The sequence below is a fragment of the Fistularia commersonii genome, chromosome 23 (genome assembly GCF_037954325.1).
Source record: "Fistularia commersonii isolate RoL2024-O1a breed Wild chromosome 23, RoL_Fcom_v1.0, whole genome shotgun sequence".
NCBI lineage: Eukaryota > Metazoa > Chordata > Actinopteri > Syngnathiformes > Fistulariidae > Fistularia > Fistularia commersonii.
The window spans coordinates 3,841,340-3,854,638 of NC_141306.1; the positions used below are offsets into that span (position 1 = coordinate 3,841,340).

The window sequence follows — 13,299 nt, forward strand, 5'->3', positions numbered from 1 at the left end:
CTCCAAAGGAGGCGCCTAGAAATTCCTTCAACCCTGGAAAAAAATAATGTCTATAGTATCAGATAGTTTCTTACACTACAAAACAAGATTTTTTTTTTTTAATTAATTTGTCCAATGGAGTTATTCCAATGTGACAAATGTTTATATCACAGAGAAGGATTTTCCGCTGGCCTGCAAAGAACACAACCAGACAACAATGGACAAGATTATTTTGTCGAGAAATTACTTTTTTTTTTTTTTTTTTTTTTTCAGAAACGTACAATTTTTACAGTTATTTCACTTTTAGACTCAAGTGTTAACGATTACTTTTCTTGAAATGTATTTAAAAAAAACACGGCTATCAGCTCCAAGGCACAACCAGACAATGGAAAAATTATTTTCATAAAAATAAAAGAAGATGTTTTTTTTTTACTGTTTTTTTCCCCTTTTAGACTTTTCTTCAAATATAGTACAAGATACATTTTGTTATGTTTTGCAGAGTCAAAAAATAGTGTTATACTTCCAAAAATGTTGTTTAACCGCGGTGTTTTCTTTAAGTCCTGGTCCTAGTAATAGCGGTCGAAAGACAGCCGTTATCTAAAAGAGAAAGCAGCGCTTGTTATTGTCACCGCCGGTGTGCTTGATTTCGACACACCGACCTCACATAAAGGAAAACCCTGTGAAAGAAGACCCCGCCCGCTCGAACAGCTTACGGTAAACGAATCGAGCGAATCGAAAAATTGAAATTAGGAAAAGGCATTGCGTCGGAGCCCGCGATTGGTCGATTTCACACTACGTCACACTTCGCGGAGCCGCCATATTCCCAAGCCAAACCCCTCTTTCATTCCGTTGAAAAAAACGCCGGACACTTCTGGGAGTTGCTCCACCGACGTGCCGGTCGCTAAATCGGCACTCCCGCACAAGCTACACACGTAACGTCGGATTAAATCGCTTTTTTCGGTTGTTTTATTCGACGTTGAAACGATGGCGACGGCGGCTGCCACTCCGACGAGCCAGCGAAGCACGTGCGGCAGCGGCGGCACACCGCTAAGCCCGACCCGGATCACCAGGCTCCAGGAGAAGCAGCAGCTCCGGGACCTCAACGACCGACTGGCCGTCTACATCGACAAGGTCCGCAGTCTAGAGTCCGAAAACGACGTCCTCCACCTGCAAATCAGCGAGAAGGAAGAGGTGAGGAGCCGGGAGCTGAGCGGACTCAAGGCGCTGTACGAGACGGAGCTAGCCGACGCCAGGAAGTGTCTGGATGACTCGTCCAAGGAGCGGGCCTGGCTGCAGATCGAGCTTGGGAAGATCAAGTCCGAGTACGACCTGCTGCTGCAGAAGTAAGCCGATGCCATAAAGCACTTTACCCGGTGGGAGCGGGGGGTGGTGAGCTTGCAAAACCCGGACGCCGGCTTTTTGATTTTCGAGCCACTTTTTGCGGCGCTACGAGGTCACGAAGAGCCCCGGTGACAAAGAACCGCGCGTCGGGATCATTCCCCCCTCCCGTCCCGCCGCACGGTTGTGAAGAAGCCGGAAATAAAAAATAAAACTTTACAGGAAAAAACAAACATTTAGGTTAAATAAGGATCGCTTCCATTGACTGACAGCTGATTCATATCCACCCGTTACTCTTTAGCTGCACGAAATGTAAATGCTTAACTGCTGAGCAAAATCGTTTCCGTAATCTTTAAGAAATGCAACCCCTTTCCGGAGTGCAGATCGAAAAGATCTTCTTAATCCGCGCAGATCTGGAACTGAAACTACCGTCCTTTCTAAAAAAGAAATAATTGTAGTATTCCCATTCCCTGTTGTTGTCGCCACAAATGACAGAAATGCAGATGCTCATCTGAAACCGTCGTGCATGTATTAAGCATTCCATCAGTCAAATCAACTTTTTTATAAAGCACATAAAAAGCAACAGCTGGATTAAACTGCGTCCAACGTGATGTGGTATGTACGCATCATCTTTCTGCTGTGTGCAGAAAAATGCCCCAGCAAAGAAGAATCCAGGAACAAGTCTAGCCATCAGATAGAACACTCCCTCTTACTTGACCTTTTAGCCGAGTTCGTGTGTGTGTGTGTGTGTGTGTGTGTGTGTGTGTGTGTGTGTGTGTGAGGGGTGTGTGTTCACTTTTTCTTATACTGCTGGATCAGGTCTGTGTAAAAGGGGCCGCTGGAGCAGCTTTAGTTCTGCGTCCGATGCAGAATGGCTGTGTAAACCAGGGGTGATGTCATGGTCGACGTTGTTTACTTTGGGGTCTGCAAAGTTTTCGGGGGTGGGGGCTCAGGAAGCAAACGCTCCGCGATTTCATTCCAGTGCGTCCAATGTAAAGTTGGTTAGTTGGTTGGGCCGCAGCGAAAACAAAAGACGGACTTTTTCCCAGATGCGGTCAAATCACAAAGAGTGATGTCATCAGCAAATGCAGTAAAATGAGATAAGGTAATCCCGCGGTCGGCCTGCGACCACAGCGGGAGCCGTGGAAACCAGCCTGAGCTCGACCGATCTTCAGATCTAACCCGCTCTTTGCCAGAGCTGATTCGCATTCAATTGGGTTACCAGTGTTGAGAAAATACAGTTAAATTCTGGTGTAACAGAGATACATTTCTAGACAATCAGGCCGCCGCCTAGTCTGTCATTGAAAATTCACCCGACGGATTGTTTGTTTAGTACTTTCGCCCTGGGAAGGGAAAACAGTTTGTTTGGGTATACTTGTCCCACAGAGGGAGGTGGTGCAGTAACTTTCAATTTCAGTTTTTGGTGTCTGTTTCAAGAGGGTATAAATCAAACTGCCAATAAGATGGCTGCTTAGTGCTTTACTGAAAAATATATAACAATCTTACACAACCTGGCCACAATCTAATGTGCACTTGGCCAAATGGTAAATAAATGTGTAAGTTTGACCAGCCCGAGGATTATATATCATGGCCTCAGGGCACCTGGTCCTCTGGGCCATATGTGATATCCTAGTCACTTCATCGGATGTACAGCAGCCACATGTTTGCAGACATCGGTGTCTTTGTGTGTGTGTGTGTGTGTGTGTGTGTGTGTGTGTGTGTGTGTGTGTGTGTGTGTGTGTGTGTGTGTGTGTGTGTGTGTGTGTGTGTGTGTGTGTGTGTGTGTGTGTGTGTGTGTGTGTGTGTGTGTGTGTGTTTACCATATATCTGGACCACTTGACCTCAGCACCTGTCAGATAAACAGCTGTCGACTTATGGGCACGAAAAACCTGTGCACATTTGACCGATTGGAATCACAGACCTCGTGCTCTTGACCGGCAGGTTCCCTCGGCTTTGACGTTTGTATTTGTGGGGAAAGTGAGCGGCTTCTCGCTGCATTACACTTGTGTGTGAAGTCGTAACAGGGCGAGGCTTTAGGCTGCCAGTTGAAGGAGCATCGGGGTTTTACTTGAGTAACGCAGGAGAGAAGTTTTCCAAAGTACTCCTACTATTTCAATCCACAGGTTCTTTCCATATTCAAATAAATGAAAAGAAGTAATGCCATTATTATTATTATATGTCCTCAGGTAAACAATCAATAACCTTAATCTAACAGAATTTCATTGAATATATGTTGGAATGTGTCTGTATCAGTGTGTAGTGTGCACAGGCTAATTGTATATGAGCAACTTATGATGCACATGATCTTTTTGCTTTGCTATTAAACTCAGCCTGTTTGATGCAAATCAATCCCGACATTGTGACAGCCCAGTGAAATTTATGAATGACAAGTGCTGATCGAGAGTTTAGAGCCCAGCAGGGGGCCTGCGAACAGAGGAAATAGTGTGTGTGGTCACACACCCGAGACGGGAAGGCACAGGTGGCAGTGACAGCCCGCAGCCGGCGCTCAGGCCAGTCCGTAAACCCATTAGTCCAGTTTAAACTGGCCCAGGCGGCGACTGTAATTCAATATGTATTCAGTGAACATCTCCTCAGTCCTACCGAGGCGTACGGCTGCCTGACCAGGCAGGAGACCCGGTCAGTGTCCCATTAGGATATGAACCAGCTGGAAATAATACTCCGCACCAGCAGACTGTCATTAAAAGCTGTTGCATCCCATGACTCCATCTGCCAGCAGGCCGGCGTCGCAAGAGTCATATAATGAAATGGTTGTAGTTAAGTAGAGGGGTAAAAAGTGTGTATCGGTATCTTGCGGAGCAAATTAGCCGTAATGTAAGTATTTCCTCTCAAAAACCAGAATGACCCAGTTTCACACTACGATTACAAGTGTTAGACAGTCCCCACTCTCCAACGCTGTCTGATCCGTGTTCGGGATGCGTTAAGGTGTCCGGTGTAAACCGAGGCGTTCACCCTGATAAGCCCACGTTCCACTTTATACAAGGGATGTGCATTTCAGCACCCGACGCAAAACTCAGTGGATGAAATCTGAATGAAACGTTTCCGAACATGCTTGAGCCGATGGATTTTCCTGATTGTCAGCAACTTATTTGAAAGGTGACTACTAACCAACCGGTCAATCGCAGTCGGGTTGAGGTTGTCCGTCAGTCCGCCGTTACGCGCAAGTGAAGTCGCGACGCGCTTGTCAAGCTGCGTGTCTGCATGACTGACATCATGAGCGCGTCATCCGCGAATAACGAATTCGCCGAAAAAGATTCCCGAGCACCCCCTTCCTTTGTCGACCAAAATCGTCCCCGAGGGAAAACAGGAAGCGGAGGCGATCCGTGTTTTCAGATAAATTCACCCGATTACCTACTCCAAAGGCATCTTTGGTATTTGTCTCATGTTATTGTTGGAATGCTGTTGTGAAGCGAGAGCCATAGGGCCTCCGGTTTTTCCGCCGACCAGTGTTTTCACCCGTAAAATGACGGCACAGACATGCCGTAGTGCGTTCTGCTCATACTTCACTCAGTCTAACACACATTCCTGTGAGCCTACTCCAACCCTGAGGCACGCCACTCGCAAATAAATGGCCACTGTCCCCGCAGAGGTTCTCCCAGCAGAGCGCTCCGCTCATAAAAGCTCCTGTTGACACTGTAAAACCTGTCCTTGAGCCGGGGAACCGATATTCGAATTGTTCGAGGATGGACTTTGTTTGCCCGCAGTTCTTCCAACAACACGCTCAGAACATTAAGGAGCCGATATGAGGAAAATGGGTTGGAAATAAAAAACAAAAAAAAGGAAATGGTTAACCTGTGAAGAAGTGACATAATGGAATGTTGCCTGCGGCGACGGGGCCAACCCCCCTTCATTCCTCGCCGTGTCAAAGCTGACAGAGGACTTTATTGGCTGTAAACTGGATGACATCTGGCGGCAGGCTGTCTTTAAATGGCTTTTCGCCGACGCGCCGCACATTGACACCTTCGGTGGCCGTTTGAATGACGTCTCGACGCCTTCCCTCGCATCGGCTCAGGAACTGAAAGCGTTTCCAATGGCGACGACTCTTAAGACACAGTTTCCTGTGATGTATGTTTCAGGGTTCCCACCCAAAAATGTGACTCATGAAACCTCAGCTGAAGATGAGGAAGGCCACCAAGGGCTCTTACATTTACTGATAAGGGATTTATTCATGATTCACAAGAATTCCAGTGTGTTTTATTTCTTACGCACATTATTAACTGCAAGGCTGTTTGGCATTATTTTTCATCCTGACGGCCTTATTCTTTGTCCAATCGGAATCCCTAAATCTCGAGTTAACGCAGGGACCCCGAGTTGACCCCTTTCGTGGAACGAAGTGGAAAAACGCTCTCGTCTGTATTCACATGTCTTTGTGCTGGAACATAACGCGAACACACAATACACAGTATTCAGTCCACACAGGAAGTAACCATGTTATCTTCTCCACAGCTCCACCACGGGTTCTAGGACAGTATATCATTTTGCGAGCTCATCCTCATCCGAATAAATATGAAGGAAAAGGATACTATTTTTTTTTTTCTCCCCTCCAAACACCACATTTCTCGTAACTCTACAGAGAAATTGGGATGTGGAGGAACCCGTTTAACTCCACTGATAGGTTCTCCATGTGGTCTAAATGTATTGAAATGCTCATCCTTGGAATCACGTCTCTCTCACGCTCTCCCCGACTGACTCGCGGATTCTCGATGCCTTTCCATTTCGCCGCCGACGCAGCTTCAGCAAGCGGGACTCGGAGGCCACCGGAGCCCAGGCCAGGCTGAAGGACCTGGAGGCTCAGCTCAACTCCAAAGACGCCATGCTGACCACGGCGTTGTCGGAGAAGAGGGGCCTGGAGGCCATGCTGGCCGACCTGCAGGAGCAGATCCAGGAGGTAGAGCGCCGCCGCCGCCGCCCGCCTGTGCCCGTAGCCCCACCCGGATCGGAAGAGTGAGATTGCCGTTTCTGTTCGCCAGCTCGACTCCGGCCTCGCCCAGGCCAAGAAGAGCCTCGCGGACGAGACGCTCCTCCGCATCGACTTGGAGAACCGCTGCCAGAGCCTGGTAGAGGACATGGAGTTCCGTAAGAGCATGCACCTGGAGGTGAGACCGCGGCGCCCGCTGTCAACACGCGGGAAACTGACGAAAGAACTGTTACGATAGGCCTTCCTTCCTTTTAAAACCACGTCACAAGGCCTCGCTTTAAATAGTCAGCAAAACCGTGGCGTGCAAGTGCATCAACTTACGGTTTTCCGTGATTTGAGCCGTCGGTTTTTTTTTTTTGCCTTGCGCTTTGCATTAAAGTGCAGCATAAAGTTACATTCATAATAAAGTGTAGTATTAAACGTTAAGCAACGGAGCATGAAACTGTTTATTTCATTTGCTGGCATCTCCGTCCAACTTTCAAGGTAAATACAGTTTAATAAAACCAGTTTATTTCTTTACATATTCTTTTTTGTGCGTTATTTCTCTTTATATCTTATTTGTTATTCATAAAGTACATTCGTTTTTCTTATTTAATGCACGTAACCAAAAACAGAGGACCTGAACGGATTAAAAGCGTTTCAGTTGACAGGGAAATGCGACATTAATGTTGTGATTTCTTTTAAAGTTAATCATCTCTGCTGTGATCTTGCCTGAAAAATACATTGAAGAACTTCAGCCGAGCTTCTTCTCCCACACTGGGCTCAAAACGCCCCCCTGGACTGAGCGTGTTGTATTTCTGCAGGAAGTGAAAGAGGCCCGGCAACGGTACGAGAGCCGCCTGGTGGAGGTGGACTCGGGCCGGAAGGAGGAGTACGAGTTCAAGCTGACACAGGCGCTGTCTGAAATGAGGGCCCAGAACGAGGAGCAGATCAAGATCTACAAAGACAACATGGAGGGCACTTACGCTACCAAAGTACGCGACGCGTCAACACTCTTGACATAAGTGTGTGTGTGTGTGAGAAACGGGTCAGAGTGTGATCTCTGTCAGGAGCAGAAAGTTAAAGAAAACGCTTTTGAAAAGTCAATCGGGGAGGGAATCCTCGAGGAGCCACAAAGATTTTTGAAATGCTTTTCTCGCAAATTGGCATTTATTTTCCAAAGCTTTGTCAACCTGTTTGACTTCGTGCCGTTTGATTGCTGCCAAATGCATTTGTAAAATGAAATGCGCGTTCATCGATCTTCCCTCGGTTAATATTTCACCGGTGTCGCCCTCGCCTCGAACCCGGCGCTCTTCCACAAACTGTCGTATTTGTCAGGAATATCACCGGGCGGTTGCAGATGTGCGATACTCTGCACTCCGACTCGCATTTCAAATTAAAGTTTACTGTCGACAGCTTAATTAGAAGTGCAGTAGGACCAATGACCCCTCTCTCAAAAATCCCCCTGAGCAGCTGTAACACACACACACACACACACACACACACACAGCACCAATCTATAAAGTAACACTTACCCTCAGAGGGTAAAAACACATGGCATTAAAAATGTCATTTTACCATTTAACACCTTGTCTCACTGACGGGATTTTTTCTTCCCCCCACTTTTCTTTTCATTTTAATTCTTTTTTGTAACAGCGTTGTTTCCCAGTCAGTGTGGAGAGGTGTCACACAGGAAATTACCACTGACGCTAACTTCCTCTTTCAGATTGTAGTATGTGAAAAGGAAATTGTATGAAGCTTTGCGCGTGTGTGTGTGTGTGTGTGTTCAGCTGGAGGACCTGCGTCGCTTTTCTGAGATGAACGGAGCGTCGGCCAACATGGCCCGCGAGGAGCTGAGGGAGTCCACCCTGAGGATGGAGAGCCTCAACGCCCAGCTGGCGACCCTGCAGAAGGAGGTGGACGCTCTTTTCCGTTGAGCTCAGGAGCCGTAGTTTTTTTTTTTTATTGAAATGTTGGATCAAATGTCCCTCGCTGTCGCTCACCGTCGCCTCAAACCCTCCCCGTCAGACCCGGGGCTGGCGCGACCGCATCGCCGAGCTGGAGGCGGCGCTGGCTCAGGAGAAGGACGCGAGCCGCAAGCTGCTGACGGAGAAAGACCGCGAGGTGGTGGAGATCCAGGCCAAGATGCAGCAGCAGCTCAACGAGTACGAGCAGCTGCTGGACGTCAAGCTGGCCCTGGACATGGAGATCAACGCCTACCGCAAGCTTCTGGAGGGAGAGGAGGAGCGGTGAGACGAGTTTTTACAATCTTCTTCCGGAATAGTGACCGAGTCAGAGATTCTGCACTTTAGAAGTATGAAAAGTTTATCTCCGAACGAGGTCTGTTTTTTTTCTTACCGTTGGAGCTCCTGCGCTGACGCCCCCCTTTCTTCTCCATCTCCTCCAAAGGCTCAAACTGTCTCCCAGCCCTTCGTCTCGCGTCACGGTGTCTCGGGCTTCCTCCAGCAGCCGCAGCGTTCGCACCACTCAGGGCAAGAGGAAGCGCGTGGACGTGGAGGAGCAGGAAGCCAGCAGCTCGGTGTCCATCGCCCACTCGGCCTCGGCCACGGGGCCCGTCGGCATCGACGAGATCGACACCGACGGAAAGTTCATCAGCCTCCAGAACAGCGGGGACGAGGTGCGCCGCCCGCCGGGAAACGGAAGTCCGCCTGGCTTCGTGTCGCTCGAGTGCTAACCTTCGTTGTCCCGTGACAGGACCAGGCCATGGTGGGGTTTGAGATGATCAAGACCATCGAAGGGGTATCAGCCACCTACAAGTTCACCCCCAAGTACGTCCTGAAGGCAGGACAGAAAGTCATGGTGAGACTTCTGAGGCGCAGTGTTTGTCTGGTCAGCAGCTTCAGGAGGGAAGACCCTGTAGCCCCAAAAAAAATTGTCTTTGTCAGATTTGGGCGTCCGATGCCGGCGTGACCTCCAAACCTCCCTCGGACCTGGTGTGGAAGAGCCAGTCGTCATGGAGCTCAGGGCAGGACGTCCACGTGGTGCTGATCAACCCTCAGGGCGAGGTGAGACCAAGAACCTCCTCAGCCGCGTCTCCTTCCGGATTTCCCGAGAAGAAGTCGAGCGGCGGTGGCGTCCAGGTCCCAAAGTCAAACGCCGTCTTTCTTCTGCGTGGCAGGAGGTGGCGAAGAGAACCACCACGTATAAAACCGCAAGGGAAGAAGAGCAGGGCGAGGAAGACGATAACGGGCTGGAGGTCGCCGAGGAGGAGGAGGAAGAGGAGGAGGACCTCTTCCAGCAGCAGGTTCGTCCACACCGTCTCTCACAGCGCTGAGTTCCAGGTGTTTCCAGACACGCTTCCTCCATGTGGCAAACACTGACCCCTGGTGGAGACTCGCCATATGTGATCGCCTGTTCCGTAAAGGCGACGTCTCAGCGCAGCCAGTCCTCGATTTACGTCGGCCACCAAACCCGTCGAGGGTTCGGGATCTGCCGAAGGCCTCTCCATCTTCTTGAAAAATCCGTTCCAGGCCAGGTTTTCACTGGAGAGGATTTTCACGTCTTCACGTATACACTTCTTATCGCCAAGACAGTTGTGTAAGTTGGGCCAAATCAGTTGGCTGAGCAGTTTTTCCGAGCGTTTTATTATTTACAATTCCATGTCCGTGTAGATTGCTTTCCTTCGGGGCGCTGCCGTCAGAAGTGTCCAAAAAAAAATCAACACAAACAAAAAAGCGAATGTCGCACAATCCAATATGGCCTACGACCGGTGAATGTAAACTCATACAGTGCCGCGTGTTGACGTGATTTGATTTGTTTTAACGTCGCACTTGGGAGCGATGGAACGACACTAAATTTCTGAGCGATGGCGACCCAACCATGGAACGCCGTAAGTTGAAGACAAAGTGCAGAAACTGCTCTTTGAGTTCCACGCCTTTCAAAGGATAGGCAACAGAAGGTGGAGGTCTACCCGCATCTGCATGAAAGGAACGGTATTTGAGAAGAAGGGTTAGCGGTTCATTGCAAACTATCGATCCGTGGGGGCGAAGAAGGAGCCGGAAGGCGAAGCTCTCGATCTACTTTTAGAAGGAGAACCAGATCATGGAAACCAGTGGGGTTTTGGCCATTTGGTCAGGACGGCTAGCCGGTGAGTTGCTATGGGTGTGTCCTACCTGCACGAGGCCCTGGGGAAGATACTGGTCTGGGAACGCCTCAGGGTTCCCCTGGAAGAGCTGAACGGGGAGAAAGAAGTCGTGTATGAACAGCACTGAATGCAGGCCTCGAAGAATCGTTACATTATATTACATTTGGCAGACGCTTTTATCCAAAGCGACTTACAATAGAGGACATAAGCACTGCAAATAACACTTGCAAATACAAGATGCACAGGAAATATACAGAGCAGTAAGCTGGGGTTAGTTTTGTTTTTTTGTTTTTTTCTGACAAAGACGTACACAAACGTACACACACACACACTGCATAGTCTAACTTGGTGCCTAACCTGATCTGGGGCAGCTCAAGCATCAGCGCAGTAAAAAGTCCTGAAAGAGAAAAGTTTTTACCTGTTTCTTGAAGGTTGAGAGAGATGATGCTAGTCTTTTTACTTCCGGAAGTTTGTTCCACCACTGAGGAAGTAGAACTGAGAACAGTTTTGCCTGAGATCGCTTGGAGCGAGCAAAAGGCACTGCTAGTAGGTTTGTATTAGAGGAACGCAGCTCTCTGCCGGGAACATAAGGTCTTATCGCCGGGAATCCCAATGAATTCATTCCCGGATGATCCAAAACCGCAGACACGTCAACATGTTGCCACTCAAACTGACTGTGGGTGTACAAGTTTGAAAGTTTCTCTGTCTGTGTGTGTGTGTGTGTGTGTGTGTCTGTGTGTGTGTCTGTGTCTGTGTGTGTGTCTGTGTGTGTGTGTGTGTGTGTGTCTGTGTGTGTGTTGTCCAGGGCGACCCTCGCACGGCCAAGAGAGGCTGCTCCATCATGTGATCCCGCGGCCGCCGCCCCCTCCTCTTCTGAGCCTCGCCACTCCGCTGCCAACTTCATACTAGAACTATTTTTCTATCTTTTGTAGTGTATTTCAATACAATGTATGGATTTTATTTGGCCTTTTCCTAAGAATTAAAAAAAAAAAAGAGAAAAAAACAGAAAAACATTTTGGTAGATACTTCACGGATACCAAAACGATGATAGTTATTTGAAAAGAAACTTGTAGATGGAAAAGTTTTGTTTTTAAAAGATGCAATGTGGCTCGACACGACGACCGACCGTCTTTTAAGCAAAGGAGTTTGTGTGTAACGTTTTGTTTTTTTTAAATTTTCTTTTAACTCTGTTACATATTTTATTACGAGTTATTCTATATTCAGCCTTTTTTAAATGACACGGAAAGCTCCCGGAATCACATGTTAGGCAAATCCACTTTCCCGGGTTGGAAGGGCAAATACACTAACTAACCCTGAATTCGGTCCGTGGTGACTTTTTCAGTCCGGACCTCAACTAAATAATAATTTGGTCATTTCCGTTCAATGCCAACCCTCTAGTACGCGTAGATGGACTTTAATACCACGATTGTATATTTATATGGAAGTCAGAGGATTGTTCTTGTTAGCTCCGTGGTCCCTGGTTCGAATCGGCCTCTGGCGACACCTGTTGGCCGGATCAGGAACGACATTTGAGCTCCATGTAGCAAAGGAATAGTTACTGTTCCTCACTGACTCACGAAAAAAAAAAGGTGTCGCACCACTACAATGTTGATTGTATTCTTTAACTTGTTATTTGAAGTGTTGGAAGTACCCCTGTTGGTGTTCATTTGCATGCTGTGGTTGTAATCCCAATAGTGGAATTATTAAATGTTTTTTCTTTTACATGTATCTACTCGTGTCTTATTTTGGATGATTCTCTGACTTTTCTTCCTATGTTTGGGATGAAAGCGAATGAGTTTCAAGAGATAAGGGGCAGATTTTTTGGGACTCGGCTGACCGGCTCCTTAATGTTTCCCATAACTAAAACCAAATGCGTAAGCAGGATTTGCAAGTTGACCAGCCCCTTACGCAAGGGTATATTGTCTCCCAAATTGTTAGCGCCTCCATCTCCAAAGCAATAGGGTTCCCAGTTCGATTCCGACTGCAGGCCCTTCTGTCTGGAGTCTCCGCTTTCCTCCCACGGTCCAAAAACATGCAGCAGGTTCACTGGAGACCCTGAGCTGACCAGGCGTGAATGCAAGCCTCTCTGATGTACAAAGGAAAGGATCCATACTTGTATGCTCCCAAAAAACTTGTGAACGGTTGTACGTCTCTACTTTTCCGATCATATTTGACAGTTTGACTTGAACTGTCGTAGACGGCGGCACCGACGAAAAGGCAGGAAGCGGAGACGAAGATGCTGAAGTTCTCGTTGGGAGTGACGAGCCTATCAGTGGGACAGCACATGTTAGATGTTTAGATAAAGTCAGACTGAGATGTGAATGTATCTACAGAAGGATGCCGGCAGACAGGAGGTCTAGAGAAACACCAAAGAAGAGTTATGATGGAGCGAAAGAGGGTTAGATAGAGGAGGTTGATCGCCTGGGGCGACCCCTGAAGGAAGCAGCCCAAAGGAACACAGTTTTACTCACTTCCTGATTTGTTGGTGCAGATTTCGGTTAATGATAAAGAGGTCCAACGTGGCCGGGCTAAAAAGGGGTATTGTTTCATGAATAAATCCAGTTACTTAACTGTGCAATATTTCATTTCATAACAGCTACACTACAATTTTTCCTTTTATCATACTATTGTGCACTCCTTACCTCACTTGTTTACTAAGACACTTTATAGTTTCACTGAGACACTTTATAGTTTATAGTTTATTTTTATTTCTAATTCTGCCTTTTTCTTTTTATTATTTATTACTGCTATATTTTTTGTAACTCTGGCACAACAATTTCCTTCGGGATTAATAAAGTTGTTCTTATCTCATCTTTTTGTGTATCTTCCCGAGGTATCCTTAGACAACAATATATTGTTCAAGATGCCATTAATGCCGGGTTGTTTTCATCAATAAAACAAAAATGAATGTAAAGTGAGCTTACTATCTAAAACCGATGACGTTGGAGTCCAGAATTGACTG

At 47.5% G+C, this 13,299-nt stretch overlaps 1 protein-coding gene across 1 annotated transcript; it reads left to right on the top strand.

Moving 5' to 3' along the window:
• The first annotated feature begins 820 nt into the window (after nucleotides 1-820).
• lmnb1 (lamin B1) lies at nucleotides 821-12,057 on the top strand. Its single transcript, XM_086170751.1, has 11 exons — nucleotides 821-1,322; nucleotides 6,067-6,223; nucleotides 6,306-6,431; nucleotides 7,057-7,227; nucleotides 8,023-8,148; nucleotides 8,261-8,481; nucleotides 8,642-8,870; nucleotides 8,948-9,052; nucleotides 9,139-9,258; nucleotides 9,372-9,497; nucleotides 11,143-12,057. The coding sequence occupies exons 1-11, from the start codon at nucleotides 964-966 to the stop codon at nucleotides 11,182-11,184; spliced, it is 1,782 nt and encodes a 593-aa protein (XP_086026877.1). The 5' UTR covers nucleotides 821-963; the 3' UTR covers nucleotides 11,185-12,057.
• The last annotated feature ends 1,242 nt before the right edge of the window (nucleotides 12,058-13,299 follow it).